The 27,719-nt window shown below is 42.6% G+C and overlaps 1 protein-coding gene across 9 annotated transcripts in view; it reads left to right on the top strand.

The window, feature by feature from the left end:
- DOCK10 (dedicator of cytokinesis 10) overlaps positions 1 to 27,719 on the top strand; it is a 145,272-nt gene that overhangs the window by 6,985 nt on the left and 110,568 nt on the right. For 5 of the 9 annotated variants that reach the window (XM_086844826.1, XM_086844833.1, XM_086844825.1 and 2 more), the window contains exon 1: positions 18,012 to 18,322. The exons of 3 other annotated variants lie outside the window; for them this stretch is intronic. In XM_086844826.1, coding sequence (XP_086700952.1) covers positions 18,158 to 18,322 — 165 coding nt within the window. In that variant the 5' untranslated portion in view covers positions 18,012 to 18,157. Of the gene's footprint in view, positions 1 to 18,011; positions 18,323 to 27,719 lie in introns of those variants that run through there. One more of the 9 variants, XM_086844823.1, reaches the window with a different exon arrangement.

Below are 27,719 nucleotides of genomic sequence, written 5' to 3'. Positions count from 1 at the left end.
TTTCAGATTACTTGTCATTTGTGGTACTAGTTTTTCTTCATGGTACAAACAGGAAGAGGTCATTGTTGCATTTTTGTTCTTAAATTTTACACAGGAGGAGTTCCCTTGGAACACTGGGGGTAGGTGGTGCTGCCCAGCCTCTCCTTCCCAGCTTTATATTGGGGGTCAACATCCAGCCTCTTTACTTGGGTACTGTAAAGTTACTTTTCAGCTGGAACCCAAATACTGCGTGTTTTGGAACACAGTGTAATGTTTTGAGATGAAAAAGTAGAGGTACATCAGATAGGGAAATATGGATATGTTTGTGACCTGTGTGGGTTCATACTGTGCAGACAGCAGTGTGAACTGCAGCTACTGTCACTGGAATCCCAGGAAAATATGGGAAATGGAGATGGATACCTCCCTGCAACGAGAGCCTTCTGCTGTCTCTGTGAAACAAGGTTTTATCTCTGCAGACTCAAAGAGAAAAAAAAGAAGCCTCAAAAGTTGAAATATACACTGTATTACATTTGAATTACTAATGCACCTATTAATAAATAACAATTAACTTACTGCTAGACTTTCTTCTCCTATTGCTGTTGTGCAGTTGTATAATTCTCTTTGTACAGAAGCTTAGTATGCTGTCAGCATTGCAGTGATTTTTAAATTGCACTGTAGTTCCCTGCTTTTTCCTTCATGGAGTGGGGAGGAAGTGGAGGGCAATTCTGTCACTGAGTCTGAAAAGGGCTGTTCAGGTAGGAGAATAATGCTGGCTGACTTAAAAAAAAACATGATCCTAGGTTACTTTGACATGTTGACCTAAATTAAATGATGTAGATATAATGAAATTCAATGAATGAAATTGAATTGGATATGATAGAGGGGAAAAAAGGTTTCATTTTTTTTATGTGTTACTGTTTATCAAGAGTAATACAGAAATATTCTCTCTGAAAGTAGACTAGGAATGTCTAGAATAGCTAAAGGAAAATCTATTATCTTTGGATTTTAATTTTTAAACTGTCATTGTCTAAATGTATTGCTTTTCCATGCTAGATGTACCTGCTTTGATAACCATGTTTAGGTTGATAATTTTGAGGAATGTACTTCTAATTTATAGGCAAGAATGAAATTCTGGACTCTGAAGTGTCTGGTAACACATGGCTCTGCTTTTCTATGGCTGAGATAAAAGTTCCCTGCATGGGGAGCACAGTGGCTCTGCAGACAAGGCCTAGAAGGATCTTTTATCCAAAAGCTGCCTGCAACATTTCACTTAAGGGTTAATGTGCCTATCTTTTGATACAAATTCCTCAGTGATCTTTATTTTGGATTGTTTTTTTTTTTTTGTGGTTTAGGGGCAGGGGTTGACATGGTTTGAAGAAAACGTATTTTTAAAGTGTGAGAAGATTCTCCTGTGGTCTGAGCTTTTGCCAGGCGCTGGGACAGAACAAGTGCATGGCAGAGGGGCATGAGGAGAGGGAGGGGGAAAACTGCTGTGCTACCCTCGGGCCACAGTTGTGTGTAATGAAGCCTTTAACAACTTTTTCTATCTTTTTCTTTTGCTGTGAGGTTCTCATTGCATCTTACTCCTTCCCCACTCTCTACTTCCTGCCTTCTTTCCCTCTCAGTCCAGCTCTGGCAGCCCTGGAGGGAGTCTGAGCCAAAAAGTCAACAGAATAGAGGAAGGGAAGGCTGCCACTACCCAGCGTGTATATTGTGCAAAATGTATGTGTTTCTGGTAGGGCAGGATGCCAGTCCTCCACACCCCCCTCCTGTCCCCTTTGGAAGCAAACACAGCACTCCTTTCCGTGCTCTGGGTAGGTGCAGGAGAAAGGATTCAGAGCTTGTTCAGTCTCTGAGTGGAAGTGTTGGGCTGGAGTCAGCCTGGGGCTATTGATTGGACTGTGTTTAGATAACAAGTCATCTTTGGAGCCTGCCCCATGAAAGAGCTTTCTCCACTGCTGTGCAAGTACCATGGCACGGGCCAGGCTTGATGTCTTTTGTTAGGAATGCCTCTGTTGCATTTCACAGGCCATAAATAACTTGTGGTATTTGTAGCAATCTCAGTCTCTCTTTGAAGACACAAGTGTACAGCCTTTTTCCTGGCTTCTCTTTTCTCCCTTTTTTTTTTTTGTTACTTAGCCTCAAGTGGTCTCAAGTCTCAAAAGTGGCTCAGGGGCCTAAATTTGTCCATCCTTGCAATAGAACTACTTTGTGGCTTTGAACTTTTAAGCTATATGGAACAAAATACATGAAAGATTGCTATACTGAATGATGGTGTGTTGACAGGGAGAGACCTTGGGAAAACAAGACCTGAGTCTCACCTCTGATTCTGTGTGCAGAGAGAAAAGGAGTGATGAGTAAGTATTAAAACCAGTAATGAGCAGACTTTGATATTTATTCTAGAATATCATGTGGTGTGTGAGTACCTTTTCTATTCACATATTTGCAATGCATAGTAAAATATGTGCTGAGCCATCATGTTTCTGTTGTCAGTATATAGGCACACATTTTCCCCCTCAATTCATGGGTAGCAGGTGGACTTCCAGCAGTGGATAGAGAGCAATTACAGAAGCAATGCAGACATTAAATACCATGCACAGCTCTCCTCTGAAAGCAAGTTACTAAAAAGCATCTGCCTGTTCCAAAGCTGCATCTCACTTTAGGCAACAGTTGCCTTTTACATGAGTAACAGTTGTTTTTTTCCTTTGAGCTCTGTGATTGCGCAGTGCCTCTGTTCTGCTGACACCCTTTCATTAAACAGCTAAAATCGCAAACACTGATGGAAACGAAGTCGTACAACATTAAGTAGAGTTGAATTATACTGGTTTCTTTAGTGCTGCATTAATTTATCCTCATAGCTTCCCCTGAATCAATGAAAACTGTTTTGGAGGGTTTTTAAGAAAACCTATAAAACAGAAGTTCAGAAGATCCATGAACAGAAATTTGGCTTTCCTGGTCAAATAATAACCTATAATGTTAGGAGATCCCTGATATAAACAAACAAACAAAAAAATGTAGTTAAGATAGGTGATTATTTTTCTTCAGATGTCTTTCAGAAACCTCCTGCTTCTTTTTATATTTCAAATGTATACCCAGTTGTTTCCATGAAAAGAAATGGAGCTCATGTGACACACCAAATCCATGTGTTAACTCCAATTAGTTTGGAAATGGAAGAAGATGGAATAGTAGTTTTGTGGGGGTTTATGCAGCAGTGATAGTTCCAGCTGCCTGGAGGTGTTGGCAATGAAATGTTTCTTGCCTTCTATGTATTCTTTCCTCAGAAAGGGTGAGAAGAAAACTGTTTGCAGAGGGCTTTCACATGAATGTTACAAGTTACTTGTGTTGCAATAAGGATGAGCAGTAGTAGAGTGGGACACAATATTTTACTTATCTTAATATGTTTATCTCCTTTTTTTCCTTAGAGTTTTTCTTACAATAAGAATCCTTCAAAACCACTAGCTGTGGCCTGTATGCTGCAGTTAAATATTATCTTTCTCTCATTTCTTCATTCTCACATCTGCCCACTCCCTGCTTTGCTGCCCTCACCCCTTCCAGTCCTGGATCCTCGTTGTGCTTTGTGTCCCTCTCCCACTTGTCTTGGAGCCTCTGTTAATGCCTCTCTGTGCAGGGAACAGTGTGTCAGTTGTGTCAGGGACCCTATCTTTGCCTGCCATCCGTGCCACACTAAAACCCACTTCTTCCAGGAATGCTCCTTACCAGTCCTGCCAGTAGATATCTCTGTGCAGCTGCCCTGGGTTGCTCTGCCCAACCGTGCCTCTGAACCTCAAACTGGCAGTGGAAAGCCTTTGGCTTTGGTAATAGGCCCCTCTTCTGGCTTTAGTGAGAGGTTCTGCATAGAAAACATGGGTTTGTATTGATAGTTGCTATTTGAATGACTGTTCACCAGGTAAAATATAATTCAAATAATACTGAGTGACTTTTCTTGAAAGACAAACTTTCCCTGTGTCTGTTTCCTTAAAGGAAGTAGTGGTTCCTTGTTCAGTGTAATGCAGAAGACAACAAAATTTGTGATGTGTGAATATCTGTGGATTTATATGTATTTTGAAATTGACTCAAGTAAATAGAGCTAAAATCAGTTTCCTTGGAATAATGTGGCATGCCTGGTTTGGGGTGGTTTAAAATGAGAACTTTGCATTTAAATTCCATGATGATGGCTACTGAGATGTGCTGGAATAAGGTATAAGGGCTATTCTGCTTGGTCTTTGTGCCCCAAGGCTTCTGGGTTTCTGTTGTCTACCAGTGTTTCCCAGTGTGTATTTCAGAAGATCCTCATTCCTAATCCTAAAGGATCTGTCAGGGATTCAGATAAGAAATTTGAGTTTCTTTATTTTGGGGGAAGATTTTATGTGATCAAGAATAGGAGTCTGCAAATGACTTGTAATTAGGGCTTGAGAACTGAGATGTGGAAGCTCTGTGATGCACAATGAGGGGCTGCTGCTCAGTCTGTGGCTGGGTCTGTCCTCACCCCAGCAGCACGTCCTGAACCCACCTTGCATAGCTTGCAATGCAGCTGGTTGTTGTCAACATCTGTGAGGTAAAAAAGTTAATGTGACAGAGTTGTCTGACTTTTTTTGCCTGTGTCAGAGCTCCAGACATGCCCCAGAGCCAGTGTGCCAAACACATCCTGCTATCATTAGCTAACAAGGACAATTTAACAAATACATTTTTCTGTCATAAGGGTGTGAAAAGAAACAAAAATTGAGCCATGACTAAGGAATAATACATTCTAGTTGCTATTATCATGGGCTCAGCTTAGCAGATTTTTTAGCTTTTTTGTGTCTGTCTGTAAGATAACAGGAATAAAAGCTAGCAAAGTGCAGTGCTGACGGTATGACTGTTTTTAGACAGTTTGGCAGGAAATGCTGTTTCCTGTTCTGTTTGATGTTCTCTTGACTTTCTCATAAATATTAACCCATCTGGGGCTTCAAAATTTGTTGTTACGGTGGGATAGACAATGTCAATGACAGCCAAATTTAAATCTAGTTGTTCCTTTAAGTAGATTGAACACGTTAAAAAATACAGAATTATGCTGTAATTCTTTTGACTGCAGTGTAACATCTTCAGATTTCTGTCTGCATAGTCAAGTTGGAAAGTGGGATTATATTTGCCTTTAAAGTATGGGCTCACACTTGTGTGGCTTGCTCTTCTGGATCAGATTAGAGCTACCAGAAGTCCTGGGTCATAGGCAGATGCCAGATTCCTCAGCACCCCAAAGTCAAGTAATAATTGTAGTGCCATTTGATTTTCCCAGATCACCAGATAAATTTATATTTGGAATAGGATGATAGAGCCATCTTCTCCATTACATTCTTGAGAGGAATTGTGTCCTTGTCTCTTGAGACTCCAAGCAAGTGCTTGGACACAGGGGTGTCAAGGTCCCTTCCAACCAAGCTCCTGTGTGACAGAGGTGAACCTCTTAACCTTTCACCCTGCCTGTTCCTCCTGGCTGGCAGTCGTGTGAACACTGGTTCAGCAGGATGTCTTGCTGAGGGTAGTACCTCCCATCAGGGTACTTTTGGGACTGGCTTTTATACTTGTGGTTTTTTCCAAATCAGATGGTGATAGATGAGATTTGAAAGACAGAGGGTGCTGCTGAGATCTGCAGACACGTTTGTGCTGGGTGAAGGACATCTCTAGGTGTCTCCCTGGAAATGCAGTAGCTTCCACTCCTGGAGTGTGTGTGAGTGCCAGTGACACTGCAGTGCCCCAGCAGTCTCCTCAGTAAATTGCCAGCCTCATCTTTCGTGAAGAGCAGTCGTGTTGAATTTAGTGTTACTACATCAGCAATGAAGCACTTATTCTGAGAGTGAGTAATTGTAACCAAGTCTGCCCTTATGCCTGACAGTGTTTGGTATTTAGCTGTAACTGCTCCTAATTTGCTCAGCTGCTTGAAAAAAGCATAAATGACATTGAGGTGAGAGCTCTTCTGTTGGCTGCAACTCCGTGCTACCATGAAATAATTGTAAGATTACACAGAAAGTGATAAATGATTGTTAACTTTAATTAGAGCGCTAATTATATATTGGAGTGAATTTCAGCAGAAATGAACAATTGCTATCTCTGCATTTAAATTGCCATCTGAATTGTAAGAGAAAGTTGAGAATATTTTCCCTTGGTATGAAAAAGGGGTGTGTTTAAAGGGAATCTGCATGTACCATCATATTTTCACTTGGATATCCATGTTCTAATGAAAGCTTTGGCAGCAGAGACAGCCAGATTGTTGGCTTCCTTAAAAAATTACTATAAACAATGTTTTGGATTAAAGTTCTCATGTGTACTCTGTAAAATTTAAATAATTTACTTATGCATTTGCACTTTTTCTACTGGAACTACTTAGGAACATAACCCTGTTGAATGGGCAGCTGTCAGCAGAAGACTGAGGGGGTGGTCTAGGAAGTTGGACATCTATTTAAAAACCTAATTGCATGCTGCCCACAGCTTGATGCTCTGAAGTAAATCAATACCTTTGTGAGTGTAAATAATTGTGATTTCTTGAAAAATGCTATCTGGCTGATCTTTATTTCCTGCTTGATTGAGAAGTCCTGAGAGACTAAAAAGATAAGAGGTCAACATTTGGGTACTACCTAAAATTACTAGGATCCTTTGGAAGTTCATTTGAAATGTATCATAATAATCTAGACAATGATATCACTTCTGTTATATACTAGGTAATTCTTTTTTTTTTATGTCCTAACGTGATTCTGTAAAAACAGGATATTTTCATAACTATCAGTTAATTTTACAATGAGTCAATAGCACAGGCTATTAGGACTTTAATAATAAAAATAAATTACTTGTAACTAGACATTTCAGTCAGTGAGAATGAAAGCTCTTTGCACATATGTGTACTTAGCTCATAGTTTCTACTCATATTTTAATCTCCCTTGGAGTTCAGTATTAGTCTTTCAAAACACACATGTTACTAATCAAAATATTATTCTTCTAAGGATTTCTTCCTGAAATACCAACCAGAAGACATATGTTTATAGAGACTGTGTTAGAACTTAACAAATACAGGCCAAACAACTTATAATTGGCCTGGCTTTGCTTATTTTGTATTTTGTTGAATCAACAGCCTTGTGGATGTGAATGTTAATGGATACCAGAAACCTAAGTTTCGTTAGTTTTAGATTTTGTATGATTTTATTATCTTCTGGAGGTCAAATAAAAGAAAGGGAATGCAATCCTGACAAGAGACATTAAATGAAAGCCACATGTTGTACAGAGAAGCTGTCCAGGGGACAGTGTCACCCATTAGCTGCTACAATAGCTGTTACTTGGTTTGATGTAGTGAGCACATTGTTGTGCTGTGACAAAAGCCCAGCAATAATATTTCTAAAAGGGGCAGGATGCTTTTTGATTGGGTTGGTGTGTTTTGTTTTGCTTTTTGGGGTGCTTTTACTTTTCCATGGTGATGAGGGCAAAGCTGTGTTTGAGTTGCTCAGTTCTGAAAGGGTGACAACATCCCAGTGAGCACTGTGGGTCTGAGGGACCTTGTCTCTTTTCCATGCTGTTGTCTGGGTGGTCTCACTGTTCCATTCTGCAGCTTGGGCTTCTTGGCTGGTGTAAAGCAGGAGGAATGTGAGCCTCCCTGAGCTTCTAGATGTGCTAAGAAAGGAAAGGTTTTGGGGCTAATCAGCCCCCACATGGTAATCAAGAGGATAACTTCTCTTACGGTATCTGGCACTATATACACACAAATCCCTTTCCTTGTCCTGTGAAGGCTGATGTTTATGCCAGCAGGATTCTCTGTAGGTGGACTTCTCTGTAGAAATTAATATTTTTCCCTGTGTGCTTTAGCCCAAGAAGTGTCATGGTTTGGTGATACTTGACATGATCAAACTGGGAAAAGGTGCTTGGCTGGCTGCCCCTGGACCTGTCAGATTTGGGTAAGGTTTTTGGAGTAATATGTAAACAAACAAAAAAATCAAGACAGCTCTGTAATATTTATAGCCTTAAAAACTTTCAGAGTCCTAACTCTTCCTTATTTTGGATTCTTGGCACTGATAAGAAAAAAGGAATGTGAAGCCACATTATTATACTGCTAGTGGAAACAATCCATATTCTTCTTGTGGGATCTTTTCTGACCAGATACAAGGGTACATCTGCAGCTGCTGTATTTGGGGGAGTGGGGTGATGGAGGAGCAGCACCTCAACACAGTTTTTGCTGGCCCTGTATGTACAGATTTTACTTTGCATTTCTTTTTTTTTTTTTTTTTTTTTTTTTACTTTCTCCACATTTTATGCCTAATTTTCCCTTTTGCAGCTGTAGAAGCTTATGCTCGGAAATTGAATGAGATTGTTCCTTTTGGTTCCTTGCTTCTGGCTGAACTCTTTGCATATGCCTCAAAGTGAAATTGCCTTGAAATAATAAGCAGGGATTGTACAGTTGACTTAGAGTTGAAAGAAGGCTGATTGGGAGCCTCTTTTGTTCATTTCTGGGTTAGGTTAGAAACAGAGCCTTGTGTGAAGAGGAATTGTATGGCCTAAATGGCCAGTTCATCACCTGTAGCCTTTGGTTTAAGGCTTTGGCTTAGGTGGATCTTCTGCTATGGTTGGGTTTGAGGCTGTTCCAAAGAGGACACAAATTCAGGCTCTGATTTGTTAGGATGAATAAGCCATGTTCTTACATGTTCATGGAATAAGAGTTTGTAAAGAACTTCTGGAGGTTGTCAAGTCCAGCTCCCTGTTCAAAGCAGTTCCAGAGAGATAAAGTTACTCAGGACCTTATTCACTCTCCTAGGATGCCCTGTTCCTGTGTTTGACTTTTAACCCTTCATAGTTAGAAGTTTATTTTACTGTATTTAATTGAAATATCCACTATCACACGTCTCATGCCCTGCTGCTGTGTCTCTGTGGAAAGCCTCTCTTCTCTGTGTCCCATGAGAATGTAGACTGGCAAGGTTTTCCATCAGTCTTCATTTCTTAAAGGTATTTTTCTCAGCATTTCCTCCAGCCTGTCTGTCTTGGTGATCTTGCAAAAGAACTCCATCCTCTGTGTCAGTGGACTTGTGCAGGGCATCTGAGAGCTGGGCACAGCAGCCACATAATTTCCTGGGCACCTTGGCAGGTCTGCTCTGCAGCTGGTTCATTCTTGAAGGTGGCCAGGCCTGTTCATGTACTTTCAGCGATGGCTCAGCAGGGTATTAATGTCATTACTTTTAAACACAGTGGTGTAAGTACTCCCATTGCTAGAGGTACCTTGCATGATCTCCAGAACTACACTGAACTCTGCCTGTGCTGGTGTTATGTTGGTAGTTGATGATCAGTTTGGTATTGGCCTCTGCTTCCAGCTCTTCCTTCTCTGTTTTCAGCTGCTGATGGCCCAGCTTGCAGTAGAAATTCTTAGCTTCAAGGCATTTGATGTTTTGAATTAAAAATTTATTAAATTAGTTTGGAATGCTTTAGGCATCTAAACTCCTGCCTCCCTGGGACAGCCATTATTTTTGTGAGGGACTTTGGAAAGGGCTTTCTTGGCTTGAAAATCCAAAAGGCTTTTGTAAAGAGCATGTTCTGAGCCAGGTGGGAATTACTGCTGACCTCTATCACATACAGAGTCTTGACTCAGAGGCAGAAGGTGCTGGATATTACTTTTGTAATATCAGTTTGGCATCTGAGAGAGATGAAGGATATCAAAAGTGGGAGCCAAGAGATGAGTGACTGTACGGCTCCAGCCTGACTTCATCTACAGGGGAAAAAATGGTGGGGTTTGGGTTCTTTTTCATTTTTCATGCAGACAAATAAAGAAACATGCTTAGCTCCCAGGTAGTCATTCTAAGTGCTGATATTATGAAGAATGGGAAACTGTGCTGGAAGGCTGTGACTGAGGTGAAGATGCCATCCAGCCTGCCACTGAGTTCCACACATTTCTGAAAATGTTTTTACCATGTGTACATTTGCAATCAATACAGTCCTGCTTCTATAGCTTATCTGGTGTGGCCTGAATTCAGACTTCTCCTGTGTAATCTGTGGCATTTGTGTATGAAGCCTGACCTGTTCATTTCATACCTGATTCACTCTTTCTTGGTTGTAAACCATTAGTTTTTCCTTGTTAAACAATATGGAAAACATTAAACAAAAGAATTCATTTATGTTATTTAAATTCCTCAAATGGGCTTTTTTCCTTACTCAAGTGAGTTGTTTGAAAACAAAAGGAGTCTATGAGTAGATTGGAGTGTGCCAAGATATACCTTCCTTTGCAGGCTCTCTTGTGACCCAAAGAAGACATATCTGGTCCAAGAATTAGAGGCTGGAAGTGCTCTGGTTATGGAGCAGTTCTGGATTTTGTTATTGTTGTTAGCTGGGTTGTAAATACAAAGATGTCATTGGCTTGAAGTGGAGGCCAATTAGAATAAGAAAATTCATTTTCTACCAAGATATCACTGTCTAAAATTCTGCTTTAGTCCAGATTTGAGTGGTCTTTTTGAAAGTAATTCCAGGCTCTCTTTGTCTCTGTTTGTGTTTGCTCTGTATTTCTAGCCTGTATTTGGACAGAAATACTAGTTCTGGATTATGGCAAGCTGTGGCTGTTACAGAAATAGAGAATAGGTTGGACATCCTGTAGATGCGGTGTCGGCAATAAAGATTTCTGTGGCTCTTGTCCAAAGTTTGTGGATGTGGGTGAGAGGTTTTGCAGTGGTTTTTTTTGGCCTTTGATCATATTTTAGAGGAGAAGTGGTAGTTTATTAAACCATTGTGCTGTTCAGTCCATTCAGCATAGAGAACATTGCTGTACAAATGACACCTCATCCAAACCCACTTCTTGCTCTTAGAACCTCGTTAGTGGCCGCTGACATCTCTGTGTGTGGGGATGTTCCTGCCTGCTCTCCCCATTGCTTGGTTCTCTTTCCAGGGTATCCATAAGTGTCAGGACTGGTGCCAGGGCAGCAAATGGAGATTGCAAATGCATTGGCTCTTCTGTGGGAAGAACGTCTTCCCATGGTGTTGTGTGTGTTTTGTTCTCTAAAATAGATTTGTGAAACATCTAGACAAAAGGCTTTGGAATTTATACATTTCATGGAGATCTTGGACTGTGACAGGTAACAGACAAGTAGGACTCTGTTTTAGCTGTAAGGAGTGTCACAAAACCAACATGTCAGAGTGAAAACAGGCACTGTGGTCTTTTTTTTCCCTCTGTGCCAGTTTCATTTTTCAGACCCTCTCCCATTGGGCTAGTGAAGTGGAGGTCACCTGGAAACAGGATCAGCTGTTGCTAGTGCCATTTGAGGGGATGTGTGGAAGTTAAATGTATATCTTTCTGAAAGAGGATAATAATTTGCTACAAGTTCTTTTGGGGAACCAGTGGAGTGGTGGCTGTTTTTTTCTTGTTGTGACTGATCTGTGAAATCTTTGATTTAGAAGTGTAGGCTCAGCCAGGGTTATAACTTCTGGTGAAAACTCTTCACAGAGTTTATCTTAATACGTTTTGTTTTTATTTAACTGTGTGCCAAAGAAAAGATTCATTTTGGTAGCTCCAACTCATTCCCCACCAGTTTTATGGGATAATAAAAGTTCTTTTTAAAAACAAACAAACATTTGCTTTGTAGGTTAAGTAGATATTTTTCCTGGTTTGAAGTCAAAGATTTTCTTTTCCTGTTACATGTTTAAGGAAACCACAACAATGCTCTTAGCTGCTTTTTGGAATATTCTGTGCTAGCTCCAGAAAGCCACTGAAGTGCATTGAAATAAGGAGGTTTTCATCACTGCCTATGGGTTGCAGTGCTCCATTTTACTTGATCTGAGAATAATCCCACTGGTCTCACAGGGGCTGTAATTGTGGAAAACTACCTTGACAAAGTGAGGAAATTCTTGAAAATTAGCTGGGTGCTTCACCTAAGTTGAAAATAAGAACGTAGAAACTACTTGCACACAAACTAGAGATTTATTTCACTTTTTGTGTAAAGAGAATATTCTGAGAAACCTCTTTAGAGATTGAAGCTCCAGAGGGATTCTAGACCAACGTGTGTCATCAGCCTGTTGGAAATCCTTACACCAGTACCAAACAAAAACTTCGTTTTCTTATTTGTCAAGTGGTTGCAATTTGTTGATGTAAGATCTAATGGGGGAAAGCTGTATTTTGGCCATGTACAGTGGGGTAGCAATTAAGGGTCTTCCACACAACATCTGTGTAACACTTTGCACCAGCCATCAACGGGAAGGAGCAGAGGAACATCGAGAAGAGAAAGGCAGCGCTAGCACAGGCAGTCATGGGAAGCCTGTTTCTGTGCTTAGGTGACTTTTTTTTCTTCCCTCCCGTGCCTGTAGCGATTGTTCCCAGGCTGAGAGGTGAAGTCGGGAGGCAGCGGCTGTGAGTTGGTTTTTCGTGTGCTACTCCCTAGAGGGTGCCAGACACCCGCGCTCCGCAGCCCGTGCGCTCCGCCAGGTGAGCGCTCCCAGCCCGTGCGCTCCGCCAGGTGAGCGCTCCCAGCCCGTGCGCTCCCAGCCCGTGCGCTCCGCCAGGTGAGCGCTCCCAGCCCGTGCGCTCCCAGCCCGTGCTCTCCGCCAGGTGAGCGCTCCCAGCCCGTGCTCTCCGCCAGGTGAGCGCTCCCAGCCCGTGCGCTCCGCCAGGTGAGCGCTCCCAGCCCGTGCTCTCCGCCAGGTGAGCGCTCCCAGCCCGTGCGCTCCCAGCCCGTGCGCTCCCAGCCCGTGCGCTCCCAGCCCGTGCTCTCCGCCAGGTGAGCGCTCCCAGCCCGTGCGCTCCCAGCCCGTGCGCTCCCAGCCCGTGCTCTCCGCCAGGTGAGCGCTCCCAGCCCGTGCGCTCCCAGCCCGTGCGCTCCGCCAGGTGAGCGCGCTGCCTCCGCTCACCCCTCGCTGCTGCCGCCTGCAACCGGGGAAACGGGGGCTGCACACACGAACACCTCTCACACCGTGTGCTCTCCTTCCTGGGGTTTCGCTTACTGTAACTTGTGTGTTCGGAATCGTTCGTTGGTCCAGGATAACTTTGTGTGAAGGAAACGATTTCAAGATGAAGAGGCTGTGAATACCTGCTTTCCTGGGTCACTAGGGAGCAGCTGGTGGAAAGTAAAGAATTACAAAGCCTGGGTATTCTGACTCTTAGTCACCCTCTCTGCTGTTTGTGATCTCGGTGTTTCTGAAATTTGACCATTTTTGCAGCAACCCTTGAAGATACAGTGCATGAATGTTTTGAAATGAGTGCAAGAGGGCACGTTATGAGTGGAAGGCACAGATGCTATTTATGGCTTGTAGCACCTGTGACTGCATAAGCTTTCTTTGAAGTAAATGTGGGATCCCCATGTGTCCTTTAAAGCACTTTTTTTTTATCCTTCCTCAAAACATGGCAGCAGTGGTTCAGCCTAGCCTTGCACAGCCTCCTGTTGGCTTCTGGGCTGGCTGTGAAAGGTTTGGGACACAACTTTTGGAATGAGAAGACAGGGCAGAAAGAGAAGACAGACACCATGTAAGTGGATTCTTGTAGGCCCCCCAGACCTCCACTGAGAGCAGACAGAGAACAGAAGGTGTATCGGAAATTCTGCCTCTGTGGTGGTGACACATTCTAACATGGTATCCTCCACATTGCTTTAAGGCCATAGTCATAAGAAAAATGTGCATAGAAAGACCTGAGTTTATACTCAGGTGTATGTACTTACAGCTTTTCCTCATGCATAAAACGTGCAAGGAAAAGAGGCCCTTAATGAGAGATTGTCTCATGGAGCTGCCTGCCATGATGAGCATCTCCTGCAGGACTGCACCTGTCTGATCTGGGTCTCCTTGCTGATTCCTTGGAGGCTGGTTAGGATTCCTTGGTTTGTTTTGAAGTAACAGAGCATAAGAGTCTTTCAAACTAGAATGTGGTTTTTCCCCTCTGCTTTCTTTGCAAGTGCACCCAAGCTTTTATGAAAAAAAATACTGGAGACAAAGACCTTTGCTAAGAAAATGTGTATCAGCTCTTTTTGTTTTGAAAGGGTGGGTGATAAATATTTAAGTGTTGAGAAATGAGACATTAGCTTACCAAAATGTGAGTGATCCTCATTTGCATCAGGGCAGAGACTGTAATTTTGTTGTCATATCTTGCTTCAAATGTTTATCTGCTACTTGTATGGACTAACTTAAGAGAAGTTTTACGATAAACTGTGGGTCTCTGTGTGGAGCTGTGAGTTACAGCCTCTGGCCACTTATGTTGTTTCTGTGCTGCTGGGGAGCTGCTCACCATCTGTACGTCAGATGATGTATGTGGAATGGTAACTTAGGTAACCTGTAATGGTGGTGTGAGCCTTACCATTTGTGAGTTCTTATTGTTTGTACTGCTATGCTGTCTTTAGTTCCTGCTAGTGGCTTGAGGCTTCTGTGGGCCAGACTAAACACAGTGCTGTAAACAGTTCCAGGGGTGTTCCTGTTCATTCTGGGGGCTCCTGTGCTCACCTGCCTCTGCTGCTTTAGGATTGTCACACTGCAAGAGCTTCTGTGCAGCTTCTCAGTATCTATCATGCAAAAATACCATGGAGAGGCAGGCTTGTTTTCCAGATTAAAAAAAGTGGAACCAAAGAAAATGGTGCATGTCATGCTGGCAGCTGAGAGATCTCATGGCAAAGGGAGGTTCTAACCTGCAGCCATCCTCCTTGCTTGAGAATAACACAGCCTCCTTTGGGGGTAGAAGAAGGATCAATATTGAATTTGTAAGTCATCCTTTCACTTAAAGGATCTTCTCCAACACTTGTCTTTCTGCCTTCCTCTTTAAAGCCCTCAGCTGAATACTAAAATACCAATAGGTTGTATCCTGTTTATTATGATCACAGGAATTCAAATCCCACAAAGAGAAAGGAAAATTAATGGAATAAAGTAAGCTGTGGGAAGGAAAACAGCTTTTAATGTGGCGTGCTAATGAGGTATGAAATAGGCATGTAAGAAAATGTTTCGTAGCGTCTTTAGGTCTTGCAACCTGCAGAAACACAAATACAGGAATATTTAGAAGAGAAATAACCCAGTGCTTGGAGGAGAAGTTTAGTGTCTGCTGCAGACTTAGAGTGAGACAGAGTTTGCCTCTTCAGGCCCTGGCTGCCCTTTTGCAGAGCTGGCATCTCTTTCATGTGGAAGCTGAGGCCGGAATAGCTGTAAGCTCGAGGATACAGATGCCTTTGAACTCTGCTTTCTTATCATGGACTTTATAAGACATGGCAAGTGTGACCCATTTCTGTTCCTGCTCAGCTCTGCAGCTACACAGACCCAGCCCTTGGAGCTGCTGAGGACTGGGTCACTGAACTCCTCTGGATTTAAACAATTGTCTTGCCTATCTAATTTTTTTTCCTTTTCTTCACTGACTTGCCTTTAGTGGTCTCCTTTCCAGCCTGTCCCCATAAACCACCATGCTGGTGTTACATGCCTACACAGCACAGCAAAAAGGAGTGGGGGACAAGGATGGAGTGAGAGTGGGCAGTGGAAGGCTTCCAGTGTGCATGTTCCTTAGCCCAGCATTGCTGCCAAAGTCTTCGCAATGGGGAGTTAAGGAGTTGCTTGCACAAAGGAGTATTTTGCTTCCCAGGGGGTTTCACTGAATTTTGTTTCTGGATTAAAGTGCCAATTAACACAAAATAGTGCTGAATGCTTCACTGTAAGAGTAACTAACACTGTTGATAACTGGTGTATAAACATAATGTACGCTAATGAGATCTCTACCTTTGTAAAACAAAGCTGTTGATACTCTGTGTGTGTCCAGGCATTTTTAGTGGGCTGGGAGGCTTCCTTTCCAATGACAGCTCATGCCTCTGTTCTCCTTAAAACAGAAGGGATTTTTTTTTTAGCTCCTCAGTGGTTTCTTTTCCCCTGTGCATTAGCTGTTTTTCAGTTTTTGAATTTTGATCAAGAGCAGGAGGCTACTTTTATCTGGCTTTGGCCTGTTAGTTTACTTGCTTTCAGAGTGTCATTTTTCTCGCCGAAGAGCTGAAATGCCAAGATTGTGTCATTTCTACTTGTATCTAATAATAGCTTAATCCACAAATAATTGTAATGAAGTTACTAATGCTGCTGGCAGAGAATAGTGTGATCCAAAGGCCCCTGGAATGAATGGGATTCCTCAGTGAGAACAGAGTGAAGCTTTGGGTCGAGCCCTAGGGTGCCGCTCCATACACACGTGCATGCACGTGTGCGACAGCGTTGGGCTGCGCTCTGGAAAACAAATTTCAAAAAACTGCTGCCAACTCTCGCAGCTGAGCACTGGTGAGTGAAGGAGGATGCTGTACAGACAGGGGATGTGTTAGCAGCCCCCAAGGTAGCAGAGCAGTTGCCATAACAGCCAGCAGCAGATGTTACCCAGGACCGTATCGCTGCTGCTGGAGTTAGAGTAGGAATGGAGTCTCCCAGCTGCCAAGCGCATCGTTTGTGTGGCCAAGGTGTCAACTGCAGCTCAGGAATAGGCAGGGGGCTGATGAAAACATCAGCAACAGCAGCAGCAGGATTGCTGGTTTGGTGCAGGAATTACTCAGCTGTGCCCTTGTAATCCCATAAGGAAAGTCAGAGTAACAAGCATGATAGGAGCCCCCTCTGCAGGGTTTGCTGCTGGGGAGGCAGGGACATCTCAGCAGGGTGTGAAGGGTGTGCCTGGGGGATCCGGGGGGGAAGAGCTGGGTGGCTGCATTGGCAGGGCTGGGGGCCAGCCTGTCAGTGCTGCTGACTGCTTTCCACATGCCCTTAAAGCTGTTTGCTCTAAAGAAGTAAAGGCAAAAAATAATGGTGATGAGTTTGTTGCTATTAAAGGACAGATCTAAAGGATTTACCTTTTCTGGGAAGTGCTTTAATTAGAGTTATGATGTCTTTTGCCAGATTGCTGAGCAATTAAATTCTACTTAAGCCCAGAAAAAGTACTTCCATGAAAAGTTTTCAATGCAGTTCCTGGCTGAGATTGTGAAGAGGATATTATTTACAAATATCTCACCAACAGACATTACATTACAAAGTTGACTATGCTCCTGTGGGAATTGATGACAAAACTTTCATGGCCTTCATTAGAAACTAAAACCTTTTGATGCAAGGTAAATATGGTTTTGGGTGCACATATAATAAAGTTAAACATATTAGCTTAAAAGCAGCTGCTCTGGAAACCCTACTGGAAATTCTTAGTTTTCCTAATGTGTAGGAGAAATCCATTTTCTGTAGGTATTTTTAGTGCTAACTTCCTCTCCTGTGCTATTATCTTACACACTCTCCCATTAGTGCTTGCTGTGTTTCCAGGTCAGCCATGTGATTGCCGAGCATCCCTGCCTGCTTTTTGAATGACTGGCCAGGCAGGAGCCAGAGAGGCAAGTTGTTCGTGCTGGCTGCCAGCAGCAGCTTCTCCCAGCACGGACCCACTGACAGAAACCCTCTCCTCTCGCCCTTCAGGGACGGTCAGCACTGTGTGCTTCACAGCGAGACCCTGCTCCTGTGGAGCTGTAAAGATGTTTCTCTGTGAAGGCAGAAGGTTGTGTGTAGGAACACAAAACAGCCCCACTGTTGAGAGGCATTTTGGAGCTACTGCTTCACCTTGAGCCACTGTTGTTTTAGCATGAGCTGGAGGAAGCACACGGATTTCTGCCTTTTTGCCACTTGTTACGTTTACAACTCGAACTTGCTGTGCTTCAGAAAATTGCAAGAAGTGGTGAAAGCATTGTAGCCCAAATCCCTCTGTGAGTTTTTTATGTGTGTGGTAAAAAACCCTGAGGCAAAGTGTTTTAAACCCAGCAGTGCTGATAATGAGAGTTAATAACTTTCCAGATACTGGCTTTTTTTGCTATGTACGACTTTTTAAAAAAGGTATTTAAACTGATCCAGCCAGTTGCTGTGGATGCCTCTGTGTGTGTTTAATGAACAGCTGGCTCTTTTGAGCTGGGAATTTTAATACTTTCAGTTCCATGAAACTAGAATCAGAGGAGGCGGATGATTGTACAAGAGAGGGAGCGCATTTTCTCATGCGAATTCAGGAGCAGAGAGGGAGGGAGGGAGAGCAAAGCATCGTAATATTGCGTGTGTTTCTGTTTCAGCGGATCAAATCTTTCCTCTGTCTGCATCCAAGCTATTTGGTTGTGATCAGATGATCAGAGCTCAAGGAAGCGATTGGAGAGCGAGCTGGCTGCAGCTGCACTGTAGGCTGTTTTCAGGGACAAGGAGCCACTGTTTTTCAAACATAGCATAAACATAGAAGTTATTTTGTAGGCTTCAGGATGCAGATATGGGTTGTGCTGCCAGCATTGTTCTGCTCCAAGCCTTTCGTTCTGTGGTACAGAGGAACTGTCCACATATCTGCAGGCGCCGACGGCGAGAGGAGTTGTCACATGAAATTCTGCCGCTGGATAGCGATGATGAAATGAGCAGACCCAGGACTCTCATCATTATGGTATGGTATACTTTAATCAAGAGAGAGGTGGCAGAATTATTACTACAGATGTTAATGTGAATATTTTTTTCCTTTGACTATATATTCGTAGAGAAAAAGCATCGACAGCCAGTTTGTCAGTTCAATTAGTTTGCTGGTAGATTTGCTTTATCTATAACGTTACTTTATAGGTGAAGCTGTAAGCTGCACATTATCTCTGTGTAAAGTAAATGTTCTGTTATTTAATTGTTGGTAGGTTTTGTTTGTGAGATAGGCAGCACTGGAGCCGGTGGTGTGGTTGTTTTATTTCAGACTTGGAATTCCAAACAGCAAACAGCTTAGGAAATGTTTGATAAGTCTGTTCATCATAAAAACAAAAACAAACCCAAAAGCCAAGCCAAACAAAACAAAAATCTTTACTTGCACCCAGGATGCAGTTGGAATTCATATTAAGTTATATGCAAATAAACTGCCATATATCTTTGCTTCAAACAGTTTGCAGCAGTGAAATGTTTGCTGGATCACTGCTTTCCGGTTTACTGAGTTGCCTCTGCTCTTTAATGAAGGAGGGCTTGAAAGGCTCTCAGTCTTTGAGTGTCATTTTCTTCCTGAATTAAATCTTTATTTTGTGATGGGAATATAATAAGCACTACAGGTTTATTAGAAATAAGTGTCAGGGTTGTTCCTGATTATAAATCACTGTTTCAGAATGAGGAATACACTTACTGCCTAGTTACTGCTCTTCTTTGCCAAATACACATATGGTGAGCATTTCCACAACCCTGGAGTGGTTTGCATCTGAGGTGGCAATGATTTGTTACTCTGTGGCTCTCACTTGATAAAAATATTACCCAGACACTGAAAATAGTATTTGTTTCAGTTTGTCAGGACACTCATTTACACCATTTAAGTGCTAGAGATTTGATGAAGTTCAAAGTGCCTCCCGTGATAGTCTGATCCCACACAGGGCTGTAACTTAGTGGTAAAGGGTAGCAGTAGAGAATTTAATAGCTGTCCTGAGCAGCTGTTTTGAATAGAGCATTGCTGCCCATGGAGAGGTGTGTGGTGCAGTCATGGCAACGATAGTAGCAAGGACCCAATCTCAGCAGTGCTTTATGTATCAGCTGAGGGTATTTATTATCCAGTGCAGGGGGGAGTCCCATGGTCATAAAGAGGAAGGAAATAGAGTTCATCATTGTGAATCTGATGGTAAAGCTTCTTTTTCTCAAAAGTATCTATGTCTATACAACAAACTTTTTTTTTCCACTTAGTTAAATAAATGACCTCAACAGCATTTAAATGAATAAATGTCTCCTTTCTGGTAGCGTGATGAAGTGAGAAATGTCTGGAAGCACATCCGAGTATGGATCATCTGTGTAACTTGCTTCAGTCCTTGGAAGAAAAGGGTAGTCTCGGGTGTTGTGGCAGCAACCACTGTGCCAGCCTTGCCAAACCCAGAAATACTCATCAGCGGCTTGAGTTGTGTTTCTTTGTGTGCTAAGTCCTGTCAGATCAGGGCTCCCAGAGCGAAGGTCCCTGGGCTCTCCGGGAGGTGAGGCTTTACCCTGCAGTGTGGAAGGAGAGATGTTCTGGTCAGGTTACCTGATGCTGCATGTGGGCTCTGAGATCCCCTCAAACACATCCCCCAGCTGTACTGACAGGGGCTTGGGTTTTCTATGTCAGTGGTGTTTGTCCTGCCAGAAGGCTGTCCTTCCCCAGGAGCTTTGTGGGATCACTTTCTCCACTCAGTCCCCTTGAGGAGGAGGAGTGGCCCAGCCCTGTCCTGAGGCTGGGGTAGGTGCAGGCAGGTGCTTTGGTAGAAAGCTGCCAAGCAGGGGTTGATTTTGGACACATCTTTCTTCTCAGGATTTGTATTATCACCATACTTTTGTTTTGAAGCAGTTAATTATGTAAATATATAAATGAATTTGCCATTAAACTTTGCAGCTAGGCTTAGGAATGATGTGGAGACCTGGCAAGCTAAGAAAAAAGTGGTGCTTCAGAGCACTTTGTGGCAGAATGGATGGTCCTGTTTCCACCTGAATTCATGTTACTTGAAAGAACAGCACAATAAAGAGAGCTGGAGGCTACTGGGCCATAATAAAATATGTTACAGTCCTAACAAATTAGTTTTTCCCCTGGGTGTGCTGTAGATCATTGAGGATCATTATACAGTGGAGGCAACTATGTAGATGAGCAAAAGAGTGTTTGGTTCCCAGTGCCATTATGCACATTGTGCAGATGCCAGGAGCTAAAGTGATACAAATGAAATGGCAAGTGCTCATGTCTGAGGGCAGTGAGTAATTGGAGAGCCCAAGAAGGAGAAAATCTCAAAATGCAGAATACCAGAAGTACACTGATGGGCCTGGGTGTGATCATTTGGCTCCTGTCAGCTGAAGATCTGGCATTTTGTCTCTTCATGCCTTCAGATGAAATAGTTTTCCTCTCTGTAACTTGTGTGCCACTGCCTATATGTGCCCTGAAAGTGTGAGCCTCTGGTATTGATTTCAGGAGGCAAGCCTTCTGTTTGAACAGTCATCAAGCTCTGCTCTCTGTTCTTGCAAGTTTGCAGCTCCTGTGTGGAGCAAAAGTAACATCTTGGTGTTGCCTTGATAGGGAAAACAACCCTGAATCAGAGAACACTAGTCTACCCTAAAATGCTTCAGGTAAGTAAACAGCTCTAGGGATGTGCCCCATTTTCCTTTGTTAGTCTCTGAAGAGGAACATCCTGGTAGGATATTCTTCTAGAAATTGTTTTTGCCAGTGGCACTCCAAACAGGAGATTCTGTGGGCAGGCTCTGTGAGAAAAGAAAGGAAGAAGTCCCAAGCACAGCCTCCAGCTATTGCTTAATGGCTACCTACTAATCACTGTATGAAGCATTTAGGCATCACAGCAGGTATTTCTGACATTCTGGTCCTTGCAGAAAGTGAGGATTGATGTCTTTATTCAGAGAATTTTTTTTCTTCAGTTTATTACTTTAGAAATCTGGTTTTACCCTTAGGCGAGACAGATAAATCATTAGTTTTAGATCTTGACTGGATTCGCAGAACTGGGAGAGATGTCAAAAGAGCAAGCTTTAAATTCTGTGTCAATTTCTATTGTGTGTCATCTTCTCTTGGATGAAATCCTGGAATTTGGCAGAGACATGCAAAGTAAGTGTCCAGAAACCTCTAGTATGGTGTACAGGTTGAATCAATTTATTCAGTGATAGTGATTTAATAGATCTTTGTTTTCTGTACCTTTAAGAGCATGTCTGCAAGAACTGGCTTTCAAAATAAGTCTATGAGATGGTGAGGTTTGAGGTACTAAAAACCTTTCTAGTGTGAATGCAAATGGCTCTACATGCTGTTTCCACAAGAAAAAGGAGAAGAGGAAGATGCCTGAGGGAAGAAAATGAAGTACATGGGTTATGTAGAGCTGTTTGGTGTTTTAGGGGGGGCACTTACATTCAAGATGATGGTTTGCATTTGGAACTTGTGACTTGAAGTTGAGCTTTATCTAGCAGGTCATTCTTTGGGATTTTTCATGCAATTTATTACAAACTGTGGCAGCTGAGATTTGTGTGATAAGAGCAAAGCGTATTTGAGGATATGATCCTACTTTCCACCATCCCCAGCTTTCCTGCCCTAGGTAATATACGACATAAAAATGTAAAAATTGTTTTGCATTTTGAATAAAATAGTGTAGCTTGAGCTGACTTATTAGCTTGAACACAATATTCACTTCATTAATGCTGCCCAAGCTGCTTCTCAGGCCACTTAGTTTGTAAATGTATTTTTGCTCTTCTAAAAGCAGTAGAGAGAACAGAAGCATGGCTTTGAGAATTTTCCATCATCTAGAATTGAAGTTTACCTCCAGAACTGTGTTTCTTAAGTTTTGTTTTATGGTCTCTACTCATTTTCTACTTTTTGTTGAAATAATTTAGTCCACTCATCTCATTTGTATGCATTTCTGTCCTGAAGGTCTGTACAATACAAGTGCTATCAATGGATGGCAGCTCTAGGAACTGCTGGATCTCTGACTTATAACTTACTGGTTTTGAATGTGGGAATGTGTCTGTGTATACTCAAATAAGGGGGAATTGCAGTGCCTTTTGGGGGCTCAACCCTGGGAACAGAAGGGTGTTCCTTTCCTGCAATGTCTTGGAAGAGGGATTGTCTTTGCAAAGCAAGATTACCCAGAACTTGAAGTGAACAAAATAAAAAAAAACAACCCAAAAAACCTCAAAAATTTCATGACTTCTTAGCTTAAGTCAGAAGCTTCAACCTGTAATGCATTTTTAAGCAATGATAAGCATATGAAGCTTTATTTGACCTTAGCTTCCACTTCAGCACTTGACCTCAGCAGGAACAGAAACAGGCCCATGTTTGAATAAATTAATAACATTGCAGTGTAAAGAGGAGAAGTAGTGAGTGATGCACAAAATTTAGTTCTGCTTCAGAGTCATTTTGGCCACTGTTCTTGGTACCTTTGCAGCTTCTTTGTGTGCTGTGCCCAGTGCCCCTCAGACCTGTGAGTGCCTTCCAGCCCTTCCCCTGGGCACCAGGGACAGTGTCCCTTGGAAAAATGTGGGGTTTGTTTTGGTGTTTGCCTGTTCAGACAGCAGCTGTGGCTCTGGGTAGAGTTAATTTTATACAGAGGGGAGAAAATGTGGGTCAGTTTTCATTCTTCAGTGTTGCAGTACCATGCACATGCATATGGTTCAAGAAAAGCTGGTGTTAAAAGTGGCCTTTTGCCACTGAGCTTCTCCATCTGACTTTGGTACTCTGAGCAATTTTTTTTATATTGCTTTCACTTCTTATTAGTGTTGCAGCAGTGTGTATAGTATGACAGTGTGTGAAATGTAATTATTATGAATGTGTTAACCAAATTTTTTGTGACAGCTTATGAAGAGTGTGGGCTCAAAGCAATAAAGTGATGAAAACATTCTCCTATATATGAGGAATTTTTTCTCTTTTTTCTAGGGAAAAAGGAGAGCAGTAAGCAATGCTTACCTGAAAGAGTAGGATATATATTAAAGAGGCACGATAAGTCTCTGTAAGTCTCGGTCCTTGGGAGTGCTTTGGAAAGGTGATTTATGCATTTGACAGAAACCCAAATTTAGGATGTGTGTTCAAAATACTACTTGAGAGAGCAGAAAATTGACCTACAGAAAGGCAGAGGAACTTGATTAAAGCCAAGAATACAAAGAGAGAAACAAACCTGCACAAGAGAAGCAGGAAAAAAAACAAGTCAGGTTTTTCAGGCTTTGACCATCTGCAGGCACAGTGCTGTGTCACAGGCACATACACAGACAGAGCTATGCACACCCATGCTTGACTTGGCACAGTTTTCTCTGTGGTGCTCTGCAGCTCTGCTTGGCTCCAGCTATCATGGGCTTTAGCAAATGCAAGCTTGCCATATTTCCCTTCATCACTTTGGTCTTTGGATTATCATACAGAGGAAGGTAGGAGAGTCAGGAAGAAGATCCCAGTGATCTGTCTAGTCTGGGATTTTGGAACTGGATGAGCTGTGGTTGTAGTAACCTGAAGCTCTGTACATGGTGTGATGTGCTCATACAGCAAGTCAGCCATGAGCACAGATTTTGCATTTGTTTGGGCCTCTCCTGTGTTTATCACAATATTAAATACTTGAATGAATTATAACAAAAAGATAAAATTAATAATAATTAAGATACTAACATAGATTTAAATGCCAAGTGCTAGATGCAGGATGAACCACCTAAAATAACCACAGTAATTGAAGTTCTGGAGACTTGATTTGAAATGCATTTCACACAGAATTTAGTAGAGGTATTTTCTTTCATGCTGTCAATAGTGTAGTGCTGGACAGAAATATAAAACACATATGTGTGTATTTGGAACCAGCAGCCTTTAGGTATAATTTCAGAGTAATTCTCTGGGTTTTTTATGCATGTCTTGGGCTGCACAAGGAGTTCCAGACTCAAGACTTTGTTCAAATAATTTGGTCTTTTGCTTCCTCCGGTGAGGTTTTGGTACTGGGATGTGCAGCTGCTGCTGGCACTGTACTGACCAGGGTGTGGGAGTGGGTTAGGTTGCTAGTTAATAGCTACAGAAATTAAGTGATGACTGATACAACCTGCTGCAGTGTCTTGGCTGAGGAGCAGGTGCTCCCACACTCTGGTACAGGGAGCCCATCTCTATTAGGCAGGATTCACAGAATCACATCCCACTTGGAGTCTAGCAGCACTGTCACTGCCCCTAGCTCACAGGAGGCAGTCTGTGGAGCCAGAGGAGTGCAGAAATCTCCCTGGGATGCTCCGTTCACGCTCCCAGCACACCGCAGGTGTTTGCACTGCCTTACCCGTGAGAGTGTTCCCGCAGCCACCCGCAGCTGGAGCGCCCACCTGCGATGGGCAGGGCAGGGACAGTGGCAGCAGGGCTGGTGGCAGCAGTGGCAGCAGGGCTGGTGGCAGCAGGGCTGGTGGCAGCAGGGGCAGCAGCACTTGAATCTGAACGTGCGCTCCCTGTCCTTGGCCCAGGCTCTGGCAGACTGGGTCTCTCTGGCTGAATCAGGGGGAGCTGCAGCTGGTTCCAGAAGAGCACAAAGGAGCAGTATATTAAGCTCATGCTTTCAGAAAGCGATATTAGTGCCAGCCCTCACTGGCCTTAACTCACTGCTGGCTGCAGCCCTGAATGCCGGGCTGGGCTTTATTTTTCCCCCTGTTGTTAATGCAGAATCCTCTGAGTAGCACTGAACTGGATTTAAATGCATATAGCTGAGTCCAGAGTCCATTTCAGGCCTTTGGCCACAAATATGGGGATATTGATTTAGCTTGGAAACAGCTGTGCCCTGTAAGAGGTATGCTGAGTGCAGAAGGGAGCCATAAAGACACCAGGGCCTTCAGAGAATGCTGGCCAACAAAAAGTACTGCCAAAGTAAAAGCTGCTGGGAGGGAGAGCTGTCGAGGCAAAGACAGTGTGTAAGAGAGGAAGAGTTAAGTGAAGAGAGAGAAGCCAAGTGGGTAATGCCATTTCTTCTCATCTGAAATTAAATAGGCACTCTGCTGTTAAACTTTGGTCAGATATTTGATTTTAGAGGGCTACCCACCGTTGCTCTGTTGATATATCATATTCTAATGCTGCTTTTTGCCTCCCACCTTGTTTTTTTCAAAAGCTTTGGTTTTACTTCAGTGTGCCTCTTCCTCACTGATACTAAGTTCTCCTCCCTTGCCCTTCTTCCATTTCCTCCTTCCCAAAGTGTAAAACTGTCTTCTGCTTTGACTTCACTATAAATACGCTCTGTTCCCCTCCTCTGTGTGGACTGGAAATCTGAATGGAGTGCAACAAAGCTGTTCCTGATATTTCTCACTTCCATGAATTTTTTCCAGAACAGCACCAATCTTAATACGCTTGTTCCAAATCTAGATTAAATAAGCCAGAATTCAGTTTAGCACATTTCAGACAAAAGCATTATGTGAAGTTTCCTTTCTCTTGAGAGACAGAGATATATCTCTGAATCTTTATCTCCCTGCTTCATACTCTTCCATCCATCAGAACTATTTGGTTTTGGTGTATGTGGAAAGTCTCTGTTGCTTTGTAACCTCTCCAGTAACCTTTGGGCAGCAAAGCAAGATCATGTTGTAACAGGAGTCACTTCTCTTCATAGCAGCTGCTCAACCATTCCACCATCAGCTGTGGCAGAAAGTTGAATGGATGAGTAGATACTGTGAGCGCACCTGCAGCACAAAATTCAGTGTGATCAACTGTGTGCTGCAAAACCTTGTGTGGGTAGCTTTGTTCTTGGTTTTTCTGTGCATCTCAGGGAGATTCCCATCTGATTTCAAAAAACCTCTCAAGATATTCTGACTTCTAGATTACATTTCCTGAATCATACAGGCTTTTGATTAAAGGCATCATGACTATCAGATGACTGCTGTCATTGTGGGGGTGAATACAGACCAGTTCCAGCTTGCAGTATCTCCTGTAGTGAACAGGAACTGGACAAAGACAGGAAAATGGTTTTGATGTTCCCTTGACCAAAGAGAAGTTTGTAAAGGCAAAACATGGGATTTAATTTCTAGGTCTAAAGAGTATTTCAGCCTGTTTTAAGGCTGTCAGGTACTACTGGCTGCTCTACTTTTATGAGTAAAACAAATTAAATTACCTGCTGAAGTACTCGACTGAACTCTTGTTTCCTGCAGTAATGTTGTTCAGGAATGTAGGAACAGGTTTGTTACCTTCAGAGTGTTTGGAGCTAAGGAAGATGAAGTGGACTGTTGAGGAAACACGAGTCTTTCAGCTCTCAAATCACTGCCTTGAATAATTAAGGCTTCCAGCTTGAATTAGTGATTGGAGTAAGGAATAGTGAAAGGATTAGGATTCAGCATCAAAAAGCGAGTCACATGGATACTTCAGGATGTTTTGAGTGGCAAAGGTTTGACATCATCTCAAGACACTGACCACAGGCCATGATTTCCTATGCCAAGGTGTGGTACCTGTACATGTGTGCACACATTTCCAGTCAGACAGAAACTGATTACTTCATTGTTCTGGGGATCAATTATTTCTCTTATTTTAGACTCTGTAATAAATACATTCTATAAAAATGTACTTTTATTATCCTGTTAATGTGGTGCCTCTTCAGAACAAAGTGTTATTTTCTTCCTAAACAGAAAGAAGCTGCATGCAATATCTTACTTTACAATTGCTGTCTGTTAATAATTATTGCCAATTTGTGGTTAGCTTAAAAAATAATAGTTTCTCTGTGTGTGGTTTTCAATGAAAAATAGCCATTGTGATGTTTGTTGGACTTTCCTGCCTCAGGGATCACTCTGAGTACATTGTATGGAGCCAGCTGAATTGAATACTTCATGCCTTTAGTGTTTGTTTTTCCTCACTTCTCATCTGTCAACTGCTGTGCTCATTTTCTTTTCATTAGTATTGATATTTGCATGAAGATGAGTTGACCAAATTCATTCTCAGTTAAATGTGTGCAAATCCAGCAGAATAAGTTTTGACTTAAAGCAGTAAACCAGATCAGAAGTTTAATTCTGTGCTGCTTGCATGTTTCTCTCCCCAAAAAAAGAAATAATGAACTTAGAGTGGGAAATGTGTGTGGCCTTGTTGGATCAGTCAGTGGCTGGCTCTGAAACAAGGATGCTGAGTTGAACATCATGCCACCAATCACTCATGACTTTCTTTGGCATTTCAAGTAAGGGTTTGGTGTTATTACCTTGATGTTTTCCACAGGTTGTGACTTATGTGCTAAAATTAGCTTGTGCAGAGTATAAGCCTTAGTAGTAAAGAGATTAATTACTGAAATGTACATTCCTGGAACCAGATGCTCCCCCATTGTCTGAGATGTTCCTGCCATTAGTAAATTATGTGCAAACATTCATTGCAGGCATCACTATAGGAGATCTGATCTTAATGAGATTACAGAGAAGGTCTTGAA

The sequence above is a fragment of the Cyanistes caeruleus genome, chromosome 10, assembly GCF_971803275.1.
Source record: "Cyanistes caeruleus chromosome 10, bCyaCae1.hap1.1, whole genome shotgun sequence".
NCBI classification, from domain to species: Eukaryota; Metazoa; Chordata; class Aves; order Passeriformes; family Paridae; genus Cyanistes; species Cyanistes caeruleus.
This window is presented reverse-complemented; position numbering and strand designations above follow the sequence as displayed.